The following is a 25,921-nucleotide window of genomic DNA, read 5'->3' as shown; positions in this document are numbered from 1 at the left end:
GTCACCCCTGTTTCTTCTTTTTAGACTAGCCAAGCTCAAGTCCTTCATATGTTTGTTTTAATTTTAATTATATTTATTATGGACTGGTAATAATCAGTTGCTGATAATCAGTTTTTAATCCACTTTGGTTTGTATTAATAAAATGGTATGCAGATAGAATAAATGGATGTATTTTTTTTTAAATCCCAGAATCTTGTAGTTGACCATCTTTGCATGACATAATACACTTTTGGCAAGTATAATAATTTGTGTCGGCAGTAACAAGTCTATACAGGTTTTCCTGTATGTTGAAAGAGTCAGTTGACTTCCTTAAATTTCTCTTTTTGGCTATCCCATTCTCTCATTCACTCACCAGTGCTGGCAGTTCTTCTATATTGGGTAAAGGAATTTCATAGTGGTCTGGAAATATGACAAGTTTAGCTTCATCCTCATACTCATAATCATCATTATTTAAATCACCGTTAGATTCAAGATCTGTCAAGAGAGAGAAAAAGATAAAACATTGTTGGAGAGAAAAAAACAATATATTAACTAAATTAAGGCTGCTCAAAGAGATGTGTCCTGAAACAAATTGCTAAAGGCATGTTGTAATGATAGAATTTTTTTCATCGACATCTGAAACACTCATTTATGGGCACAGAGGTGAAGTGAGGAAACACTGCAACAAAGACTATATGTTCATCTGCAGCAAACACGTATGCTCAGATCCTTCTAACCATCTCATCCGAGCTTTACCTGTGTTTAGCTCTGGCTTAACGACAACCTGTTGCTTCTCACTGTTCCTCAACAATAAGGCCCATTTCACATGCAAAGCATATACTTATCTGAGATTATTGTTATTGCCTGTTAATTTGGCTCTTTTTCCAGAAGAAAATTAAGTTCCACAGCACTTTTTCTAGAACGGCTTCCTATTAGCGGAAAATTCTACCTCCAGAATCTATGGAGATGCTCAATCATCCAGCACATGGTTGTTTCAAAGGTGCTTTTTTCCAAAAGGCAACTGGGCTTTGTTGTTGTTTTTATTGAAAAAGTTTCACTTCTCATCCAAGAAGCTTCTTCTGAAGAACCTTCTTGAATAAGAAAAGTTCCCCCCCCCTCAAAAAAAAAACCAACCAAGAAAGTCCAGTTGCCTTTTGGAAAAAGCATCTTTGAGTTCTACCTCCAGTCTCAGGAAATCTCATCTCTATCCAGAAGATGAGGATACATATATAACGTTAGGAGTTATAATGCCTTGGCTTCTTTTCTTGTGGAACAGAGGATCAGTTTTGTTGTTCAGCTGGCAAACAAAGCTAATATGAGGAAAAAAGGAAGGACAAGGATGGACAAATGTTTTGATGCCCGCTATCATTGGGTGGCTAAAAGAAATACTGGCCAAGGAAGGAAGGGAAAGTGAGGTCAGCTGCTGGATATTTAAAAGCCGTGTGAAAATAACCATCACGGCAAGTGGAGGGGTGAGTATCTAAAATGACATTTGGGTTGAAGAAACCTCTAAAAGGCGCACGGTACATTTTGTCCCCATTAGAGACCCATTAGAGCAGCAGGATGGTGGGACAGGTGGCATTTTTCAGTCAACCCAGGACAACTTGGCAAAAGGGGAAGGTGCCTCCTATGAGAAAGAAGGTGGACCCCCATCTCCACCCAAGTGACAGGGACAAGATGTAGAAGAGTGGTGACTTTGTCAGAAGCATGCAAGTACTGTTACATAAGGACCGAAGGCTGAAACATCCTTTAAGTTCTGGAAAACGTAAGTTCAGAAGCAGACCAGGCAGACACCTGAATGATTCACTAAGGTGTAAGAAGGAGAGGAGATAATAGCACAATCAGACTTGAAGTATTAATCCGAAACACAATAGCATTACTTTTTTCATATTGTAACATAAGTCTATGCAATCACATGTTTTTCCAATATTATTAGGAAGAGTTCTTGAAGCATATCTTGTCACTTAACTGGGATTTCTTCTGGATCTTCAGACCTTTTCCATAAAGAGAGACAAGGATGCCCAAAGTAAACATCTAGAAGTTGTTATATTACAACCTTAGCTAACGAAGCTCGGTGAAAGGAGTTGTAATCTAGCAACATCTGATGAGTCATTCATTATCCAATTAGAAAGGATTAATTATTTAATTCAATAACACTGGGTTCTCTTGACTAGAAATCCCCTTCTCCATCTTAACAGAATAACAGAGTTGGAAGGGACCTTGAAGGTCTTCTAGTGCAAACCCCTGTTCAAGCAGGAGACACTACACCATTTCAGACAAATGGCTGTCCAATCTCTTCTTTAAAACCATCAGTATTGGAGAATTCACAACTTCTGGAGGCAAGCTGTTCCACTGATTAATTGTTCTGTCAGAAAATGTCTCCTTGGTTCTAGGTTGGTTCCCTCCTTCATTAGTTTCCATTCATTGCTTCTTGTGGTGCTTTGGACAATAGGTTGGCCCCCTCTTCTTTGTGGCAGCCCCTCAAATATTGGAACACTGCTATCATGTCACCCCTAGTCTTTCTTTTAATTAAAGTAGACATACCCAATTCCTACAACTGTTCTTCATATGTTTTAGTCTTCTCCCCATTTGTGATGAAACAGTAGAAGTAGCTACATGTATATATGTATACGTCCATGTTATATATAGAAATAACTAATTAGTTCTCCAGAAGACTTTACACTTGTATGACCCAGAAGTTATTTTGAATAAAGGCTTCTTTTCCAAAATTGGCAAGCTCCTCAAAACGCTTGCAGATCATCATAACAGCCCTGTTACATTTCTCCTTCCGTAGATGTTCCACTGCCATCAGCTAATTCCATTAAAAGGAATTTAGAAGTGCCAAAAAGAAAAGAATATTTGTAGCTCAGAATTAAACTGTCAAGTCCTTGGTGCTCTCTGAGTTTGGCTGTTAGCTTTCAATTGTTTCATTACCCAACTAAGTACCATCATCAGACACAGGTCAGGTAATGAAACTTCTGTAAGCCAATGTCTGTGGATATTGTCAATTATCCAGATTGTGGTTGTCCCAAAGTTGTTTTTCCAAAAGGCAACTGGACTTTCTTGGTTTTTTCCTTGAACACATTTCGCTTCTCATCCAAGAAGCTTCTTCAGTTCTGAACTGAAGAAGCTTCTTGGATGAGAAGCAAAACATTTTCAAGGGGGAAAAAAAATCAAGAAAGTCCAGTTGCCTTTTGGAAAAGTAGCTTTGGGACATCAGTAAGCCAAGCTCAGAGAGCATCAAGGACTCCACAGATTTAGAAGTGCTAATATCAAGAGCAGAGCCCATTTTCCCTTCTAAGGGGCTGAAAGCTCTCCAAAGCTGAATCAGAATTCACAATTAAAACTGGCGTTGTCATCAAGAGAGGCGCCACCAAACAGCACAACAGGCCACAGCAGGCAAAGGAAAATAAGGCATGTTGTCAGGCCATAAAGAGTGAGGTGAGGCAGGGGCCATGCACAGGAGAGGGGATGAAGAAGCTGTTATTTTGGGGCAAGCTCTCAGTGTGAGATTTCCTTCGTCTACCATCTGGTCAAGTTGAACAAGCGTCACTCCTGGCGTTGGACGATGACAAACGTTCATCGCCAGCTGACTGAAAACAGCAGCTGCACTTCGGCTTCAGGCAGACAGCCAAAACCATGAAGTTAGCAGGCCAGAGGGGGAAAGGAAAAGAAAGGCTGTGCAAATCCCCAGATCAGGTTTCAATGTTGCTAACTGAATGTGCTAATTATAGCAAAATTATTAGATCCCAAATTGGGCTGCCAAACAAGAGGCAGCCCTGTTGCATTCAAGGAAGGGAGAAAAAGGAAGGTACGTTCTTACATAGAAAAACACAAACACAAAGAACCCCCAAGTTATAAATCCTCCCATTTTCACCACTTCCATCTTATTTACAGGCGGTCCTTGACTTATAACCATTTGTTTAGTGACCATTCGAAGTTACCATGGCACTAAAAAAAATGACTTATGACCGTTTTTCACACTTACAACTATTGCAACATTCCCCATGGTCACGGGATCAAAATTCAGACATTTGGCAACTGACTCTTATTTACGACGGTTGCAGTGACCCGGGGTCATGTGATCACCTTTTGGGAACTATAATAAATATCAATCAACTTTCCTCTTTGGGGATACAATAATCCCTTGATTAAGAGAAAAGAGTGTCTATTAAATGAGAGTGTCTGTTAAGTCCAGATGAGATTTTATGTATGCACATTATATACATTAATTGCATGTGTAAATGCAATAAGCGTAGAAGCATATAAAATGCAGAAAAATAATAAAATATAAAATGCAGAAGCATATAAAATGCAGAAAAGTAACCTGCCAAACAGAGATCTGTTACGTCATAATTGTGTCATAACTCTTGATATATCAGAAGTCTACATTTAACTGTTCCTTGAAAGTACTATCCTATTCTTTGGATTTGTTTCAGTTACCAAAAAAAAGTCATCTTCATTTAATTTTTGAGATGTACTGCACCTATCTAAAACAGAAAGTTATTTACCTTTGAAATTAAAAAAAAGTTATGTTAATTGATTTGCAGGATGCTAAATCACTGGGGGAAAATATGAATTTGCCAAGAAATATGCTAAAACACATTATGTTCAGAAAGGCCTTTTTAAAAAAAATACATTCTCTGCTTGTTTATGCATTTCCATATTTTCTTAGCAGTTCAGGCTGAATTCAGCCCCAAAATGCAAATCTGGTAGCTAAATAGCCAAAATGTAATCAAGTGACTATGGAGAGCAGAGTAGCCATTTCTATCTTCAAACCTAGGCTGTAAGTAGCCCTTGCTAGAACTGGTGTAACTTTCAATAGTTGCTACGTGAATAGTTGTAAGTCGAGGATTACCTGTATAGCATCCACCCACAGTTTTTTTTTTTATGAATGCTTACTTGGAACCAACTAGGACAGACTTTTTGGAGAGGTGTGGATGCATCTATCTACAGCAGAGTTCCCCAACCTTTCCAAGTTGGTGGCCCAGACCGGGAGGGGGGGGGAAAGAGGTTTTGTGGGAGGCTCAAGCATGTGTGCACACACATGCGAGTACATGAGCACCTGTTGCTTGTGCGAGTGGGGCCGAGAGCAACTGTGACATGCGAGTGAGGCCCCCAAGCGCTTGCGTGAGTGAGGCTCCGAGCACTTGGGTGAGTGAGACTCCAAGCGCCTATGACACTCACACAAGTGAGGTGCCAAGTGGTGACATGAGGCCCTGAGCGTTCACGCAAGCGAGGCCCTGAGTGCTTGCGACCCTCACAGGAGTGGGGCCCTGAGCGCCCGCAATATTGTGTGACTAGGGCATGTGCGCACCAGCCAGCCACTCACATGGCCTGGTTGCGAATAGGCCACAGACCGGTAATGGGCCACGGGCCACAGGTTGGGATCCCTAATCTACAGCGTTAAGTCACACTACAGAATGAATCCAACTTTTATAGAAGGGACCATGAATAATAGATGCAGCCTAAGATCATTAGGTGCCTACTTGGGAAAAAAAGTCTTGTGTCGCAATTTGAACTTTATGATTCATCTTATTAGAATTTCTTATATTGCTATATATGGCACAGCTCATTCTAGTCACGGCCCCGAAATACATGCTTTGCAGAATAAAAATGAACTAAGACAAAGACAAACAGGTTACTAGTCACACTGAAGAATGTATATAATCATTTTCTAAACAAATCTTACTTCAGTTTGAAAGCAATCATGTACCGAATAGGTAGGAATCTTAAACCACCAAAATTCAGAGTTAAGTCTGATAATCAGATTATACCTCTGATTTCTCCATCAAATCTAATCTGTCAATCTACAAAGAGAAGAGAGACAATCAAAGCCTACAGAAGTAAAATATTCAACATAATAGACTTTGATGTGAATTCAGATTTTGGATGAAACAGAGTGCCAGCCAGGGATTCTACAACCCTGATGTACTTAACAACCTGTGCAGTCGCTTAATGACCGCAGCTGGGAGAGCCAGAATCTGGTCATTGACTGAGGCAGTCATGTGGACACCTCACTTAATAACAATTATAAATTATGACCCAAATTCCAGGCTCAATTGTGGTCATAAATATCTCTGTGCTTAGTTAAGCTACAGAAGAAAAAAAAAGGGGGGGGGAGAAGCTAAGGCTGCCACATATTTTCTCCTGAGTAGAGGGAGTTTCTCTGAAATATTGTATAGTGGCAATTTGGTCTAGTGGTTAAGGCACCAAGCTAGAAATCAGGAGACTGTGAGTTCTAATTCCGTCTTAGGCAGTGGTTCTCAACCTTTTTAATGCCACGACCCCCAACCGGTCGTAAGTCGAGGACTACTCAACCATTCGTAAGTCGAGGACTACTCAACTAGTGCAGCACCGTTTGCAGAATGGGACTTTTGGCGGGCTCAGCAGGGCAGAGACAGCCTGGACAATTCCTATTGGCTTTTGAAAGCCAATAGAATTAGACTCTATTCAAGAGAGTCTATTCTATTGGCTTTCAAAAGCCAATAGAATAAAAGGGAGTAGCACAGCTAAGGAAAAGGGGGAAAAAATGGCGGACTGTGTTGTTTGATGACCCCTGTGAAATGGTCGTTCGACCCCAAATGGGGTCCCGACCCACAGGTTGAGAACCATTGGTCTTAGGCATGAAAATAGACTAGGTGACTTTGAGCCAATACCCAGGAGAAAATGAGTTCTAGTCCCACCTTAGGCATGAAAGTCTCAGACTTAGGGGACAAGCCAGACAGTCAATTCTACAATGTCAGGCAACCAATGAATCAACACTCAGTTGACCCCCCCCCCAAAACAGACCCTACATTTGTGGGAAAACATTAGGGAGGAAAAAGGAAAACTGATGGTGCAGCATTTAAACACCAGGTACATCCTAAGAGTTGTGAGAAGGTACAGCAGGACTGAGTGAAGCAGCCACAGATTGCTCATGGCAGCTAGCCCACTATATCCCTATACGGGCTATAGATGCCTCACTGCAGATCGTGAATGTGATATTTCTGTTGAGGTTCTCATTCATCCAGGTCACGGTTGTTCCAAAGATGCTTTTATTTTAAAGGCAATTGGACTTTCTGCCTTTTTTTTTTAAAGTCATTTTGCTTCTCATCTAAGACATAGGTCCCCAACCTTTTGGGCACCAGGGACCGGTTCCGCAGACCGGAGGGAGCATATGCTGCCTGCTTTGCTTGTTTGTGCAGACCGGTTCTTGGCAAGCCACGGCCCGGTTTTGGTCCACATACTGGGGGTTGGGGACCACTGATCTAAGAAGCTTCTGCACTTCAATCTGAAGAAGCTTCTTGGATGAGAAGTAAAATGTCTTAAAGAAAAAACAGAAAGTCCAACTGCCTTTGAAATAAAAGCACCCTTGGGACATGAATGTGATAGGATGCCAATTCACCCAAATAAAGCGCATGTGAAAAGATGACACCCCCCCCACAAATACACCTTCTACACGCCATCCAAAATAGATGCTGGCAGGCCACATGAGCTGCATTTTCTGCACCTAGAACTTAAACAAAATTCTCCAAAGTGGCCACCATACTGTCACTCTTAATACGACAAAAGAGCTTCCTTATTATTAATTAGAGCTGCCCACTCCATAGACTCTTAAACATATTACACATGCTCACTCTATTAAACCCATGGAGAATAGCACATTAATCATACTCAACTACATTAATTATACTCATATCAACTTCAGCTTGAGAGAGCCTGCATTTTGGCACTATTTCTCTCTCTGTCTGAAGCACGTTGCACAGGCCTATTCTACGGGAACATTTCTCAATTAGGTGCAATAATTCTGTCTTTTAATTTCCACCAAAGATCATGCCCTATAAAAGAAAATATTTGTTAAGGCCTATAGCTCTGAGACGAAGGCCATATTTGAATTCAGTACAGTTCCTGATACTTCCACTTCAAAACAACACAGGAAGTCCTCGACTTATAACGATTCGTTTAGTGACTGACTGTTTAGTGACTGTTTGAAGTTACAACAGCACAGAAAAAGTAATTTATGATCATTTTTCACACTTACGACTGTTGCAGCATCAGCACAGTCATGTGATCAAAATTCAGTCTCTTGGCAAATGGCCCATATTTACGACGGCTTCAGTGTCCCAGGGTCATGTGGTCCCTTTTGTTGACAAGCAAAGTCAATGGCGAACTCGGATTCATTTTCCAACTGCGTTACTAACTTAACTACTGCAGTGATTCACTTAACAACTGTGGCAAGAAAGGTCGTAAAATGTGGAAAAACTCACTTAATAACTATTTTGCTTAGCAACAGAAATTTTAGGATCAGTTATGGTCATAAGCGGAAGATTATCTGTATGAAGCAGTCATAGAAAACATCAAATTTCAACCTTGGTGAGTTCCTGCCAGTTAAATACCCACTCCTGGGTTAAATGAGACTTTGATTTTATTTTCCTAATTACTAAAATGTAGGTCTGAATAGAGATCTGTAGTTAACCTATTGCCCCATCCTTTAAATAGATGCATCTTTGACTTGAATAAATAAATCACATAATCCTCCTTGTCTTTTCTGCAGTTTTCCAAAATAGATTTATAATGGTGAATGCTAAATGAACTGCATTTGTGCTCCGGGAAGAGTAGAAAAAAAGGTCAAACCAGGACAGAACTATGCAAATAAAGGTTACCATTTCTGGCCACTGTTAAGAGCCAAGGGGAAAGCACATAATTCACAAATGTTTTGCTAAGATTACAAAATTGTAGAGCTGGGCTAAGTGAAAGCCAGGGAAAAGGTTCATGTCTGTCACTTATTAAATGCAATGAACTGAAATCTGATCCCATATTTAGACAGTGGGAGATATCATCTTTTGTCCCTTTGCCCTTTCAAAAGTATAAATGCAAGTATGATGAGGTGATGCAAACAATATTAACTATTGCTAGTTTGTGTTTAATGAATTATCACAGGCTATTGAATATCCTAGATGTGGAGACTTTGGTGCTCACTGAGTTTGGTTGTTCTCTTGCAGATGTCTCCTTACCCAGCTAGATAACATCATCAGTGCTAGTAAGTGTGGGGTTTGTTCTTTGTTTGTATAAAGTAGCTTTCCCTGCCAGCATTGGCAGGGGGTATTGTTTTCTCCTTGGTAATTCCTAGCAACTGGTAACTCCACACACCACTGATGTGAATAGGCTTCAGGACAGGCAGACCGAAGAATGAGCAGACCATCCGTGGTGACAATTAGATAATCAAAGGAAAAACTTCCTGAATTCTATACAAGCTTTTATTCCAGTACGTGAAAAGCCAGATTAAAATGTAACACTGCTTTTTTCATTGGCCTTTTCTCTACTTAATTTGTGGACATTATAATGCTTCCTGAAAAACCTGGAAGTTCCCCCCCTTCCAGTCTGAGAGAATTAAATCCCTTTCTTTCTGCACAGCAGCTATTGCTCTTTAGGAAGATTCCACAGAATCAAAATAGCCAGCAAACTCCTTTTTTGAAATTTAATCTCAAGAGCAGGAGAGTTGTTCTCTAGACTTAACTTTACTATTTGACAATTGTGTGTACATTTCTGACCTAAGGGGCTTCTCTAGAAACATGCGTTTTCTGAGATATTGGTCAAATCTGAATAAAAGGAGAGAAGCAACCTAGAACTACGGAGAAACTTCCTGGCAGTGAGAACAATTAATCAGTGGAACAACCTGCCTCCAGAAGCAGTAAATGCTCCAACACTGGAAGTTTTTAAGAAGAGACTGGACAGCCATTTGTCCGAAATGGTGTAGGGTTTCCTGCCTGAGCAGGGGGTTGGACTAGATGACCTCCAAGGTCCCTTCCAACTTTACTACTACTACTACTACTACTACTACTACTACTACTACTACTACTACTATTATTATTATTATAACTAAGCAAGAGCCTATTTAAACCTCCATAGAACTAGACTATGTTACTGTACATTCCTTCAAATGCTTATTACATCCAAGTTTCTTTTACACTTTATAAACCTAGTTTTGAACTAGCTTCAAACCAACTTTTCTGAATCAGTTTTTAAAATAGATGCTTTTTTGGTTTAGAAAAAAGTGATTGTTGTACAATACAGGAAAAAAATGCCTTGGATAAGTGCTCAAATTATAAAGTAAATGAAGAGGGCTGAGTCCTGTTATCTTTTAAGAAAAGCCTCAATTAATGGTTTTACAGAGTTTTCAGGGTACAAGTGGGCTAAAGGCAGGAGGAATCAACAGAGATAGTGGTTTAAATTAATATCCCAATCATCACAATTTTTCAAAGGTTTTGCTATATTTAGTGAAGCTGTTAGTTGCATTACAGATCTGTAGAGCCCCCAAATCCTAACATCTTTCTTTAACTTTAGTATACAGGTAGACCTTGACTTACCACAATAGGGGCTGGAAAATTTGTCATTAAGTGTGGTGGGTTGTTAAGTGAGATATCACATGATCACTGCTTGTGACCTTCCCTGCCAGTTTCCCCATTGACTTTGCTTGATGTGACTGACATGAATGGCAATCATATCACCGTGTTATAAATGGTTGCCAGGCGCCCAAATCATGATCACATGACTAAAAAGATCCTGCAGCTGTAAGTCACTTTTTTCAGTGCCATCATAACTTCAACTCTATCCCATCCCCATAATCATTGGGTCTGTAAATCATCTTAACTGAATTTACATACCCTTCATTTTTCATGAGATCCAAAATACAGTCATTTCTTCATTAGTCAGGTGGAAAGAACTTGAAGATTAAATATTTCCAAATAGATGTAAAAACAAAAATAATGGATTCGTTCACCAAAGGGACCTGGGTTCTTACCTCTTAAAAGTCTGGCTTTGAATCCCTGCTTATTTGTGATGCTAAATTAGAGTTGCTGCCTTTCTTTTGACAAGCCTATGTTTTAACAGCTCCACAGCAAGCAGAGTCGCTTCACAGTGAGAATGGGTGGGATATAAATTTAATAAATAAATAATACAGTATATTCTACACTGAAGCTGAAGATATGAATACTATTTTCTTTTGTTTAATTCCTCTTTCAACCCTGGCTTTAACACAAGAACTTACTAAAATCCACAAATTTCTTCATAAACGGGATGAAAATAATTTGAGAGAGAGAGGGAGGGAGGGAGAGAGAGAGAGAGAGAGAGAGAGAAATGGGATGTGATAGAAAATGAAACACACAATTATTCCAGCTGATCCCTAAACCTCAAAACATGCCATAACTTTTCATAAAGATTTTCACCCAGTTCCTTTCTTTTGAGGTGTTTCATTGCTTCTTTACCTCTTAAAAAGACAGAGGAAACTATCAATTAAAAAGGGTCATACCCAGAACATATAATTTGCAAGCACAAATATACACATACATTTACTGTGACCTCTGCCAAATTACACCCTATTGATTTCAGAAAAGCAAATGTGGATTATAACACCGCAGTTAATCCCAACAAAAGCCACAAAATTCTTAGCATTAAGGCAGCTAGAAAACATGTCCTTGCTTTATTCAGAACAAAGGCTTGTGTTCAATAAGCAAAGACCAACTCAAGAGTCGGAAATTAGTCTGTCCGTTGTTCTGTCTCTTTCCGTGGGACCTTCAGCAACACAAAGAAAGGATTCAGGATCGAGTTTACTAAGTCATGCAAAGTGTTTGTAGGGTACATCAAGGGAACAGACAGACAGTACATGTATCCCTCAAAAATTCTCAACGCAATGAGGGACTCCCTCCACAGGACAGCAGCTTATAAAGGGATTTTTATATATATATATATAAAAAAACTTATTATATATTAAATTTATATTAAATATATTAAATTTAAAAGCCTACCCCATCAGCTATGGAAGTTGCACTTAAACCAGTGTGAATCAAAACTCTAAATGAAAAAATGCATGCACCTCGGTTAGTCAGAAGAATGGTGTGAAAACAGCTCTTTACAATACCTAAAAATAGCTTGGTGTTTCTCCTTTTTGGTAAAGCTCCACCAGATGCCCCTGTTACCTTCTGAAAAGAAAGAAAGAAAGAAAAAATAGATAAAAAAGAAGAGGAAGAGGAGGAAGAGGAAGAAGAAAGTTTTAAAAAAATCAAATGTTGCTACAAAGTCCCCCCCCCCATATATTCAGAAAAAAAATGGGAACCCACATAAAATCAGTCTGCATTGATACTCTGGTGTAAAATAAATGCAATTATTTTCCAGTAACTAGAAATTGGTTCTACTGCACTGCACAGAGTTGTTGTAAAAGCAATTCAAAACAGCAACAATAACTGTGATAATAGAATCACTAGTTAATCGTTGCACATTGCTGATAGTGTAGTCACGGCACACAGATACTAAGACTAACAAAGATTTAGAAGTATTCCAACAGGTGCAAATTCGTTCTTTCCTGGAAAAAGTAGCCTTTTACTTACCTGCTTCTTAAAGAAAGTTTTCATCCCTACCTCTAGTTCAGCCTTCTCCAACCTAACTTCCCTCTAAACCATGTGGACTTCAACAGTCAGAATTTCACAGAAAACAAAACCATTGCTAAAAAAAAGTGGGTATATACGAAGTCCACACATTCGAAGGGCATTCATATTGCAGAAAGTTGTTCTTTCTTAACCTAGATCAGTGATGGCGAACCTTTTAGAGACCGAGTGCCCAAACTGCAATCCAAAACCCACTTATGTATTGTCGGGTGCCGGGTGGGCGTGGCCCATTGGGTGGACGTGGCTTCGGTGGTAACGGCAGACTGGGTGGGACTAAAAAGTTCAATCAATCAATTCTGACTTTGCGAGATTTTTTTTTTCCAGTGAGAAGTTGAAATTGATTGATTGAATCTGGGGTTTTTTTGCACACGATGGCAGAGGCCTAAAGCAGTGGTTCTTAACCTGTGGGTCGGGACCGCATTTGGGGTCGAACGACCATTTCACGGGGGTCGCCAAACAAGGCTGTCCGCCATTTTTTCCCCCTTTTCTTTGGCCACGCCCCTGGCACCCGGTGATGTATAAGTGGTTGGGGGTCACCACAACATGGGGAACTGTATTATGGGGTCACGGCATTAGAAAGGTTGAGAACCACTGGCCTAAAGCGAAAAAGTTTTATAAAACCCATCTGAAGGACTAGGACTGGGGCGACGGTGCGTGTGCCCACAGAGAAGGCTCTGCGTGCCACCTGTGGCACATGTGCCACATAGGTTCATCACCACGGACCTAGATTCATCCCCAAATATCCAAGAAATATCAAGTGCAACTAATGCCATCACGTATTATAAAATATGATTGTTGATCATATATTTCATTTAGTTGAAGACACAGAGAACATTTATATCATGCACCAACCTATCTCAAATCAATGTTGACTCAGAATGATAAACTTTGAAATTCAATACGTTAGGAGAACATCAGATTGAAGGAGACTGCCATAGACTTTGTAACCGATTTAAGTGTTTTCTTTCCTCCCAAAAAAACGTGGGAACTGAGGCTCAACTTATCCTGCCATCACCACAAAAGTTCCATGAGAAGTGTACACATTTCATCAAACATTGGTCAACACCATGCTTTTGATGGAAGTATGACAAATGTAATGTGTTGAAAAAATGGATAGAATTGGAATGCTTCCCCTCTCTCATAATGAAGCCTTCCCTAGCCTGAGATATTCCAGATAAGCAGGGGGTCAGACTAGAAAACCTCCAAGGTCCCTTCCATCTCTGTTGTTCTACTATTCTTCTGGGATTTCCTTGAACACACTGACTAAAATTCAGAGCACTATATTCCATCACATCTGGGCAGAACCAACAGAGAGAAGGCTGTCTTGAAACACAAAATTTGGAGGATAAACTCCCCAAATATCACCTATTTTTGGAACATAAATACATACTATTTTCCTACAATCTTTTCAAAAGTTGAGAATAGCTGGATTCTAAGTGTAATAGAAAATCAGCGTTGGTGAAAATTATAACAAATGTCAATTTTCTAAAGAAAGAGGCATATAAAGAAAGCCATAACAAGATAAAACAACAACAATGGCACTGAAAAATATTCCCCATTTTACTAATTGGGTAAAATCTTTGGCCTTACATCACGGTATTTCTATGATGCTATACCTGCTAGACACCTGTCCATAAAAGTATTTAAAAAGCAGAGTTCTCTCTACGATTAAATTTGTTCCTTGGGAATATGCAAATACCACACAATAAATTTAAATAATTACACAAAGCAACACTTTTAATAATTTAACAGGCTATATCACCCATTGCTGATGATATAGTATGTTAAATTAATCTCAAAGTAGATGCAATTAATAATTAAAATTAGCAATTAATCAGCCATTAAAACACCTGTTCAAAAAGATGTTTATCAAGCTAATATATTTATTAACCTTCTATAAAAAATGTTTGACCCTCAGTTCTGCAGAATACATGTCAAAGAGCTGGACTTTAACCATTTAGAGCAGGGGTGTCCAACCTTGGACTTCAACTTGTGGACTTCAACTTTCAGATTTCCCCAGCCAGGCATGAAGATTTCTGGGAGTTGAAGTCCACCAGTCTTAAAGTTGCCAAGATTGGACACTCCTGATTTAGAGGTTTAAAGGGAATAATCACAAATTTCTATTTTGCCCAGAAACAAATTGGCATCTAGTACAGTGCCTTAATAGACACAAGAATTTTGGATTTCTCTCAAGACCATCTGGCTACCAAATTTTGTATTAACCCAAGTTTCCAGACAAGACATGGGCTTTCCCTTTATGATAGTCAAGCCATCATGTTAACAGCACGCTTTTAAAGTCATGTTTTCTCAGAAAGTGATGTAATTGATGCACCAATGAAAGGTGATTAAAAAAATGTTCCTGCTTGTTGCTTCTAACTGGAAAACCTGAGAAGAAATGGATCCAGACAGAGTATAATCCTGTTACCACATCTAATCTAATCCAATCCAATCTAATCTAATCTAAATCTAATCCAATTCCAACCTTCTTATTATTTAGCATGCCGACTATATTCAAACAACAACACTACAAACCTGCAAACTATGGAAAACATTTGTGCTCTAAATTTAATATACACATAAACCTATACGTAATACAATATGCACTGGAGATAATGCATAATGCATACATATGTATTATGTTATTTATTATAATCTACAATTAATATGCATAAACATCTGCAAAGCATTCATACAGTTGATAAAACCCAGCAACTAGTTATATGCAATTTTTTATTTAAAAGCTTTTTTTAAAAAATCTAAACTTTTAACAAAAAGTTCATATATGAATACTAGGGTGGTGCAAGTTTTGGCATTTGAAGGTGGGGGAAGTGCTTCAGAACATACATATCATCTGTCAGCAACTCCTTAAATCAAAAAGATATTTTCCTGAGACTACTCTGCAATGGTGTGGGGCAGCCATGTAATCCCAGGAAAAGTTACAGCAACTTTAAGGAGTTACTGATTTGTCCTACACAAACGCCCTACCCCTTCAAATTCAAAGTGGTGCTTAGACCTATTAACTATATATCCTGAAAGCAAAATTTCAAAGAAAATGTGTCTTTAAAGCAATCCATTATATGGAAGACATTTTAGAAATCCTACAAAGTCTTCCATGTTCAACAAAGTTCAAAACTGAGCTACAGGTGCGTAAAGAGTGGGGTAAGAATGCAGGAGTGTGGGAAGAGGTTAGAAAGGTCAAGATGGCTCCCACAGTTGTGTGATCATAGTTACTATCTTGACTTTGATGACCCCCCTCATGTACATCCATGTATAGAAATTTAAGTCTACAAATGCATATATTTCCACCAATCTTTTATCTGATCTTCATCTTTCAATTGTATACTTGTTGGAACGAATGTGGTTCTACTTCCTAAAATTAAACTGAAATAATTGTAATAGTACAAAACTTACTATTTTTGCAATAGATATAAGCATATAAAAGTTCTATTACAGAATTACTATATATCTATATATCTATCTCTATACATACATACATACATACATACATACATACATACATACATACATATGCAATTGATGACCTCAAGATTATTTAAAGTAAGAATGCATCTGACATTTCTATATATTTCATGTTTGAGGCACCCAAATGTACGGGTAATCCTCAATTGAGCCCAAAATTTATGTTGCTAAGTGAAAAAATTGTTAAGTGTGTTTCATCCCACGACTTTTCTTGCCACATTTGTTAAGTGAATCACTGCAGGTGTTAAATTAGTAATAATTGTTAGTAAATTGTTACGTGAATGTGGTTTTCCCATTGACATTGTCTGTCGGAAGGTTGCAAAAAGTGATCACATGACCCCAGGACACTGCAGCTGTAATAAATATGAGTCAGTTTTCAAACATCCAAATATAAATCACGTGCTACAATGGTCGTAAGTGTGAAAAATGGGCATAAGTCACTTTTTTCAGGGCTGTTGTAACTTTGAACCATCACTAAGTGAACTGTTGTAAATCGAGGACTACTTGTATACAGAGTGTCTTCATCTGCATTGATGTGTCTACTCGGTAACAGAAGAACACAAAGTTGTAAACGTCAAATCATCTTTGATTGAACACAAGTGGTAAATACTGTATATTAGCTTCTGAGGCCAGGGGGCTGACAAGTTTACATGTTCCCAGTAGTTCTTACTGATGTGTAAACAATTTGCAAGCCGAGCCTACCGGTACATATCTTCAATATTTTTCTACAACGTGCTGCAAAATTTCCAAGAAACCAGAAAGGACAGTGGGAGATTCTAAGGTTTCCACTGTAAATTAAAATTAGTATTATCTGCATTTCCAAAAATACAGCTCTGACACAAGCCAATGCAATCCTAGCTGCATTAATAGAGGGATAGAAGCAAGATCACATGAAGTTCTAGTAAGGCTTTACAAAACCTGAGTAAGACCGCGCTTGAAATACTGCATCCAGTTCTAGTCACCATATTATAAATAAGATGTTGAGACTCTGGAAAAGAGCAGAGAAGAGCAACAAGATGATTAGGGGACTGGAGGCTAAAACATATAAGGAACGGTTGCTGGAATTGGGTATGTCTAGTTTAAAGAAGAGAAGGACGAGGGGGGACATGATAGCAGTGTTCCAATATCTCAGGGGCTGCCACAAAGAAGAGGGAGTCAAGCTGTTCTCCAAAGCGCCTGAAGGCAGGAGAAGAAGCAACGGATGGAAACTCATCAAGGACAGAAGCAACCTAGAACTAGAGAGAAACTTCCTGACAGAACAATCAACCAATGGAACAACCTGCCTCCAGAAGCGGTGAATGCTCCAACACTGGAAGTTTTTAAGAAGACACTGGACAGCCATTTGTCTGAAATGGTATAGGGTTTTCTCCCTGAGCAGGGGATTGGACTAGATGACCTCCAAGGTCCCTTCCAACTTTATTATTATTGTTGTTGTTATTATTATTGTTGTTGTTGTTGTTGTTGTTAATTATTAGGGGGCTGGAAGTTAAAACATACAAAGAACGGTTACAGCTATTTAATCTAGTGAAAAGAAGGACAAGCAGAGACATGATAGTGATGTTCCAATATTTGGGGGGCTCCTACAAGGACAAGGGGGTCAACTTATTTTCAAAAGCATCAAAAGGCAAGACGGGAACCAATGGATGGAAAATAATCAAGGAGGGAAGTAACCTAGAAGTAAGGAGAAATTTCCTAACAGTGAGAGCAATCAACCAATGAAACAACTTGCCTCCAGAAGTTGTGGATGGTCCATCACTGGACGCTTTCAAAAAGAGACTGGACAACATTTTATCTGAAATGGTGTAGGGCAGAGGTCCCCAACCTTTTGGGCACCAGGTACCGGTTCCATGGAGAAAGGTTTTTCCACAGACCAGAGAGTGTGTGGTTTTGTGTGCTGCCTGCATCCCGCAGATGGGGCTTTGCTTGTTTGTGCGGACCGGTTGCTGGCATGCTGCGGCCCACTACCGGTCCACGGACCAGGGGTTGGGGACCCCTGGTGTAGGGTCTCCTGCTTGAGTTGTACTAGAAAACTTCCAAGATTCCTTCCAACTCTATTATTCTATGTTCTAAGCGCCCCTGAAGTGCTCTATTTCTGGTAATCTCCTGAAAGTTCAGGGGATCTACCTCCTATAAAGAAAATCAAAATCAAATACAGGATTTTGCACTGCACAATATGTGACTGGGTGTGTTGTGATTCCCCCCCCCTTAAAGCTCCAGAATCTGGCAGATATAATCTTTCCTTTTTTAACTTCCCAGAGAGATTTTTGTAAGTGCTTTGCTACAAAACCATCAAAGCAATTTTATAACGCCAAGTTGGAGAAGGAGAGCCACTGGTGCCAGCTGCTACAAAGCTGATCATTGAAGGGACATTATTTCTAACACAAGGTGGTAAATTACAAAATGCTTGGAAGGATTCAGAACGGTACTTAGCAAGAAGAATTGGATATAAATGTCAAAACAGAAAATAAAATACTCCATACCTACCCAAGCATGTCCTAAACAGCATTTAGAACAGATTACATTTATACAATGTGGGCCGCTACTGCTGAATAAATCAAACATGTATAAAGGCTGAGATTTCTTGTCATAAAGCGTGAATTGCCAAAAACTGAGAATGAGGCACGTCCAGAGGGACGACTTTAAATGCTGCTCACCAAAAAGAAAAGAAAAAAAAATCACAAAGCAATTCTGCCTTTTTTGTCCCTTTCACAAATTTTCTCTCATAACAAAAGTTGACAGACAAAGCCATAAGAATCTGTATGCATAAAGCCAGAGACCTGCGTGATTAATCTGGAAGCATTTATAAAATAACAGAAAGTAAGCTGAGATGATTAATAAATGTATTTTCCACCTGAGCCATCAATTTATTTATTTGAATCCTGCCTTTATTATTTTTACAAATAACTCTAGGCAGCGAACATATGCAACACACCTTCCTCCTACGACAGTGGTTCTCAACCTTTTTAATGCCGCGACCCTCAACCGGTCGTAAGTCGAGGACTACTCAACCGGTCGTAAGTCGAGGACTACTCAACTGGTGCAGCACCGTTTGCAGAATGAGACATTTGGCGGGCTCAGCAGGGCAGAGACAGCCTGGACAATTCCTATTGGCTTTTGAAAGCCAATAGAATTAGAGACTATTCAAGAGAGTCTATTCTATTGGCTTTCAAAAGCCAATAGAATAAAAGGGAGTAGCACAGCTAAGGGGGAAAAAATGGCGGACTGCGTTGCTTGGCGACCCCCGTGAAATGGTCGTTCGACCCCAAATGGGGTCCCGACCCACAGGTTAAGAACCACTGTCCTATGAGGTGTCTATGGAGATTCTCAATCTCCATAGATTTTTCAAGAGGCAACTGGACTTTCTTTGTTTTTCCTTGAAGATGTTTCCCTTCTCATCCAAGAAGCTTCTTCTGTTCTGACTAAATGGTGGAGAAGCTTCTTGGATGAGAAGTGAAATGTCTTCAAGGAAAAACAAAAAGTCCAGTTGCTTATTGAAAAAGCACCTTTGGGGGACCTGTGAGGTGGATTGAGTTGTGTACCAAGCTTCATTTTATTGGGTTTCCGCCAGGACAGGGCTAAAGGGAGAAGGGACTAAATTAAATTATGTCTCCCAGGCAATCATAAAATGGTGTGATGGAAAGTCATTACAGGGCTATGGACTTGTTATTATTTTATTTTACTTTTCTTCTATCATGAACCACTCTTACCATATTTAATAATCAGACCTTCAACTCCTCATTCATGCAAAACCTTCCCTAATTCAAGCTTATCCATTTTATCCTATACTGCACTGCAGCATAGAAGCATTTTGTAGATCCTCTATTTTTACATCCATTTTCCATTCATTCATTCATTGGGAGGTAAATCCTTCTAATCTATTTCATACGAGACCCTTCCTTTATTGAGATTGTTCTATTTTAATTTCTTTCTCATTTTTCCTTTTCTCTCCTCTCCATTTTTTACAAGATCCACTTTTGACATTAACAAAAATTGACCTGTCCTATATTCAGAACCTTTTATTGATCTGTTTTCCATCACTAATTCTTTCATTATTGTTTTAGCCAGAAACAATTAAATTGTGCTCTTATCCTAAGGTTTTTGAAAAAGCTATAAAGGGGTCTTTTATAGCTTTTAGCCTGGATCTTTTAGCCTGACTTTGGGATTTGATGTCTTATCAAGTTCTCTCCTGCAGGAGAATGTCAGTGAGTCCTTCAAAATAGCCCAGTTAAGGTAAGAAACACAACTATGAATATAGCTCTATCATTATTGTAAGATTACACTATTAGAATCTTGCAAAATTCTTTTTTTTTATTCTCCAAAAAACTAGGGAGGGTTCTTTCTGAAATGCATCTCTGTCTGTGGACTCAGAAATCTTTTTTGGTTGCTTGTTGACCAATCTGGTTCTTCCTCCTGCGTCCCAGGGTCTTTCTCATGTACTATTAGAGCAGGGGTCTTCAAACTTGGCCCTTTTATGACTTGTGGACTTCAACTCCCAGAATTCCTCAGCCAGGCACGCTGGCTGAAGAATTCTGGGAATTGAAGTCCACAAGTCATATAAGGGCCAAGTTTGAAGACCCCTGCATTAGAGCATGTGAATTGTTGTTAACGGTGTTTGGGATATTTTGGGACTTATTTTTAATCTATAATTTCTACCCTTTATTGAAATTAATAAATAATGAATAAATGATCAACAAGATCACACCATCACAAGATCAGAACATCTCCATTCAGACCTCTTATAACCTCCCCTAAATGTTTTTGGTTTTTTTTGTAAGATAGAGAAGATTTAGACTAGGTTACATCCTTAATGGTGGTCATGCTGTATGTTGTATTTTCTGCTAACCATGTTGATATAACAAGAGTGTTGATAGTACAGTTTGGGCACATTTTTCATGTGCTAAAGTCATGTTTTATCCCCAGCAACATTGATATATATTTTTCCTTCCTTCCTTCCTTCCTTCCTTCCTTCCTTCCTTCCTTCCTTCCTTCCTTCCTTCCTTCCTTCCTTCCTCTTTCTTTCTTTCTTTCTTTCTTTCTTTCTTTTTGTTGATTCTTGGCAACCATTTGCAGTGCAGTTTTCTTAGCAAGATTTCAGAAATGGTTCACAACTGCCTTCTTTCTAGGACTGAGAGGGAGTGATTGATCCAAGATCATCTAGCTGGCTTTGTGCCTAAGGTACAATTAGAACTCACGGTCTCCCTGGTTTCTACCCTGGTGTCTTAATCACTGCATACATCAGGCTGGCTCTCCTATGCTACCCAGAACATATAATATAGAAGCTACTTTGCATGCCACAATACTGTTCCCTACATCCCACCCACTAGGACAAATATGCATGATACAGGTAGATTTAGGGTAAGATCTGTGTGTGCTGTTCAATACATTAGGCAACAGTTGCTCTTCAAAAATTTCAATCAGACCTGATTGAATTGCATCTGTTGTTTCAGTAACAGTGAACATTTTTTACGGACGTGGTTGTTAGATTGTCCATCCTTCCTTCTTTTTATCTGGGTTTAGAATCAGCAATATCAGGCCTAAGGCGTAATTACGTTTCAGTTTTGACACTGGTGAAATATGCCATCATATGCAAGTTAATACATTCTTAAATGATATACTCTTAATACATCTATCGTTAAGTGATAGATAAATATAAGGAAAGATGTACAGCAATATTAAATCATGTTTTAGTTCCACCTTTTTTTTACCTGCACTGTTTGTAAAGAAGCAGTTACAGGTGCTCCTCATAAATACAGATAAATTGGCACTGAAACATGTAAGAAATACTATTCCAAGAGAATCCCTGAGCCTAAAGAGAGATGTGGAGGCCTATCATTTATGGAAGAGGTATTCCTTTATTCTTTTATTTATGAACTTTATACACTGCTGACTATGCAATAGATCAGCAACTGCTTGTGTGCAAGCTAAAACGGAAGGAGAAAACTAATCAATTTTTCCACAATATGATCTGAGCGTACACCCACCATTTTCAAAGAGAATAGCAGGCTTTGCTTTGATATGGAACCAGGGGAACAGGAGAATGAAAACAAAGTTCTTAAAGATGAATGCGGAGACTGGCAAAGCCCAAGAAACAGAAGAAAACAAAACTGATGTCAAAACAAATGGTGATAATTGCCAAGAAGGGAAGCCAAAGCAAAGACGAAAAAAACTCCGGAAGGAAATTAACAAAGGGTTGCCAGAAGAGACAAGAAGCTATATTAGGACAATGAAAATGGAAATAGACATGGAAAAATAAGGTTTTCCAAAAGATCTTACGATTCAGGAGGAGGGTATAGGCTAAATTGGCAAGCTAAAGGATGCAAATAGATTAGAAAGTAACTGATTCCAAGAAAATCAAATGAAGATGGAAGGAATATACTGAATTTATATACAGTACAGATCAGATCCAATATATATTAGATAATGTTCCTTATTTAGAAGAACATCTAGGATGAAAAGAAAAAGTTAGAGCAATACTCCAGTTAGAAGGCTTTAGGCACTGATGGAAAACAAGCAGAAATACAGCAAACAGCACAAGAGGAATCAGTAAACACTGTAACCAAGCCATGCCAGCAAATCTGGAGAACCACATAGTGTCCAACAAACTGAAAGAAGTCAGTCTACACATACATGCCAATAACAAAGAAAGGAGATTCTGTTAAGAGCCTGCAAATCACACACATCCTTATTTTCACATTCTTAAGGTCATAATACATAGGATCATCCAAGGTAAAATAAAGTCCTTCATAGGAAAAGTATCAGATGGTCAAGCTGGCTTTAGAAAAGTTTAAGAAATGCAAGACATCATTTCTGATGCATGTTGGATAACTAACTGAGAGAGAATACCAAAAGATGTTGGCATGAGCTTCATTGGTTTATAAAGCATGAGCTTTATATTGGTTTATAAAGGTAAAGGTCCAGTGGTGTCTGACTTTAAGGGGTGGTGTTTATCTCTGTGTTTTAGCCAAGGGAGCCAGCATTGCCCGAAGACACTTCTGTGGTTATGTGGTCAGCATGGCTATACACCAAAGGCGCACGGAATGCCGTTATCTTCCCACCGATGTGGTACCTATTTATCTACTCGTATTTTTGTGCTTTCAAACTGCTAAGTGGGCAGAAGCTGGGGCAAGTAACGGGAGCTCACCCTGTCACACAGCGCTCAGGTCTCGAATCCGGGCTGTCATCTTTATAGCTGACAAATCACCATCTTTAACCTCTGAGCCATTGCATCCCCCTCACTGATTATAGAAAGGCCTTCAATTGTGTCAGTCACATAAGCTTTGGAAAGAGAAATGGGACTCATGAAACATCTCATTATCCTGAGAAACGTATGCATAGCTCAGGAAGCCACAGTATGGACAGAATAGGGTGAAATGGACTCGCTCCAAGTCAGCAAAAAGTGAGTCCTGGCTACACACTCTCCCCTTATTTATTCAACCTATACGCTCAATGTATATTGAAGGAGATTAGATGGGAAGAAGTTGAGCACGCTTTTAAACTTGCAAGAGGAAACATCAATAACCAATGATACGTTAATGACATTATTTTGATCCTGAAAATTTAAATGACCTGCAATCTCTAGTAATTAGAGCCTAGGAGCACAATGAAAGGAAAAAAAATGGACTAAATGTAAAGAAGACCAAATTAATGACAACAGGTATAGCAATTCTACAGCCTTAGAATCGGACACTGGAAGTGCTGAAATGGTAGGTAGCTTCTGCCCTTTTAAAACTTAACTATCGTATATTGTATAGTATACAATACAAGTATGATATAAAAAAATATTACTTAGCTTTTGAATAATTTATATTTAAAGTTTAAGATATTTTTAGATATTTTTTTTCTTTTTCTAATTTCTTTTTTTTCTTTTCTTTTTTCTTCTTCTTCTTGTTTCTTTTCTTTTTCTCTTTCTGTTTTTTAAGTATTGGTGTTAAAGTATTTTATGATTTGTTTAATTATTGTAACCAAATTTGTTTATGGTTCATTTGTGTTTAAAATTATTTCTTTTAAATTTTAATTAAGCCTGTATTCAGCTCTGGGAAGGTTGAGGGAGGGTTGGGGTGGGTTGGGAGGGTTGGGGGAAGGGAACTTTTTTTTTGTAAAATTTTAAAAATTTTCAATAAAAAAAAAACTTAACTATCAAGTTTGCTTCGTGTACTTAAAAACGCTTTCATATCCCCTCGCAAATTTCTTTAGTCAAAATATAACCACATCTCTTAATATACAGTTAGTCTACAGCAGCGGTTCTCAACCTATGGGTCGCGACCCCATTTGGGGTCGATCGACCATTTCACGGGGGTCGCCAAGCAAGGCTGTCTGCCATTTTTTTCCCCTTTTCTGGCGGGTGCCTTACCTCCCTTGGGCTGGGCCAGCTGGTGGCCCAGCCGGTGGTCGGCCTGCTCCGTCTCTGCCACTTGCCAGCTACGCCTCGGCCGGCGCAGGGAGTGGAACCATGCATGCGCGGCGCTCCTGGGCAGGGAAAGTCCTCGACTTACGACCAGTTGGGTAGTCCTCGACTTACGACCGGTTTAGTCATCGACTTATGACCGGTTTACTCATCGACTTACGACCGGTTGGGGGTCGCGGCATTAAAAAGGTTGAGAACCACTGGTCTACAGCTTATGAGCCCCAAATTTCTGCTACTGAACAAGGCAGTTGTTAAGTTGAGTTTTGCCCATTTTACAACCTTTTTTGCCACAGTTGTTAAGTGAATCACTGCAGTTGTTAATGCAGTCCTTAAGCAAATCTGGCTTCCCCCCGCTGACTTGGCTTGTAGGAAGCTGGCTGGGAAGGTTACAGGTGGTGATCACATGACCCTGGGACAGAGCAGGTGTCATAAAAACCTGCCAGCTGCCAAAGGCTTGAATTTGATCATGTGACCACGGGGTGCTGCAATGGTTGTAAGGGTGATAACTGGTCATAAGTCACTTTTTTCAATGCCAACGTAACTGCAAATGGCCACTAAATGAATGGTTGTAAGTTGAGGTCTTGATTTCCAGGCCTTCTTGATCCTGCTAGTCCTCTCCCTAAAGCTGTTTCAATTCATTCAAATCCTTCTTAAATCATGGTGTAGTAAAAAATATACTATACAGTCCTGGTCTTAGGAAGAGGGGAGACAGCAATGAAGCATTAAAGGAAGAGAAATTCATTCCTGGAAAAAAATGGAAAGTGTGAAAAACAATCTCCATGAACCTGCCTTGATTATGTTTGGTATAATGTGGAACAAGAGAAACTTAGCCATGTTTCTAAGATTCTGTTATTCTATCCCTCAGCGCTCCCTAAGTTTGATTGTTTTCTTGCAGATATTTCATTACCCAATTATATAACATGTTAATGCTAGATGTTACTTGGCTGGGTAATGAAACATCTGTAGGAAGTTTAACTCCAAGCTGTAAATATTCTTTTCTATTAATAAACAACATTCCTGGAATCCCCATTACTTCTGTTTCTTGACCTGACCTACACCTTGAAAGGTAACAGATGCCCAGAACAGAACATGGTACTCAAAGTGGGATCTAATCCATTCCAAATAGAGAGGAATCATCACTACCAATGCTTCTATGACCACATTTCTCTATATCTACAAAACCAAGGAATCTCTCCACAGTTCAGATTCATTGCAAAGGCGGAGATTGGAGCAGGTATTCAGAGCAGAATGTTCTCAATAGGTATTCGTGAACTGCATACCTTTATAAAGCCATTCATCCAGTGACATTTTCATACAAGTATAAATTGCTAAAATAACCATTTTTGAAGCAGCCTTCTGAAGTCTTGACTTGAGCAGCACTTACCTCTCTCATGTGCCTCTTGATATGCAAGTATACACATTGTCCAGTCTTACGATAATGCCTTTCTACATGTTCCCTTCCAAATCCCAGGAAAGTATTCATGCAGACATAAAGGCCTCCTTCGGAATCCTGTAGAGAATAATAGAAAAGTATTAGGGCACATTTAGGGCACCTGACAGAATTCTTCAGCACAGTAAGGGACATAAAAATCTCCTTTAAAGAATCACAGGCTTGGAAGATTTCTCAGATGTCTTC

The 25,921-nt window shown here is 39.2% G+C and overlaps 1 protein-coding gene across 3 annotated transcripts in view; it reads right to left on the bottom strand.

The window, feature by feature from the left end:
• USP13 (ubiquitin specific peptidase 13) overlaps positions 1–25,921 on the bottom strand; it is an 88,438-nt gene that overhangs the window by 48,598 nt on the left and 13,919 nt on the right. For all 3 annotated transcript variants that reach the window (XM_039355445.1, XM_039355448.1, XM_039355446.1), the window contains exons 2-4: positions 25,670–25,795; positions 11,879–11,939; positions 353–474 (exon numbers count right to left, since the gene is read on the bottom strand). In XM_039355445.1, coding sequence (XP_039211379.1) covers positions 353–474; positions 11,879–11,939; positions 25,670–25,795 — 309 coding nt within the window. The remainder of the gene's footprint in view (positions 1–352; positions 475–11,878; positions 11,940–25,669; positions 25,796–25,921) is intronic.

This window comes from Crotalus tigris, unplaced genomic scaffold (assembly GCF_016545835.1).
Source record: "Crotalus tigris isolate CLP2741 ecotype Arizona unplaced genomic scaffold, ASM1654583v1 scf7180000018690.2240587, whole genome shotgun sequence".
Taxonomy (NCBI): Eukaryota; Metazoa; Chordata; class Lepidosauria; order Squamata; family Viperidae; genus Crotalus; species Crotalus tigris.
The sequence above is the reverse complement of the archived record's forward strand: the minus strand, read 5'-3'. Positions and strand labels throughout refer to the sequence as shown.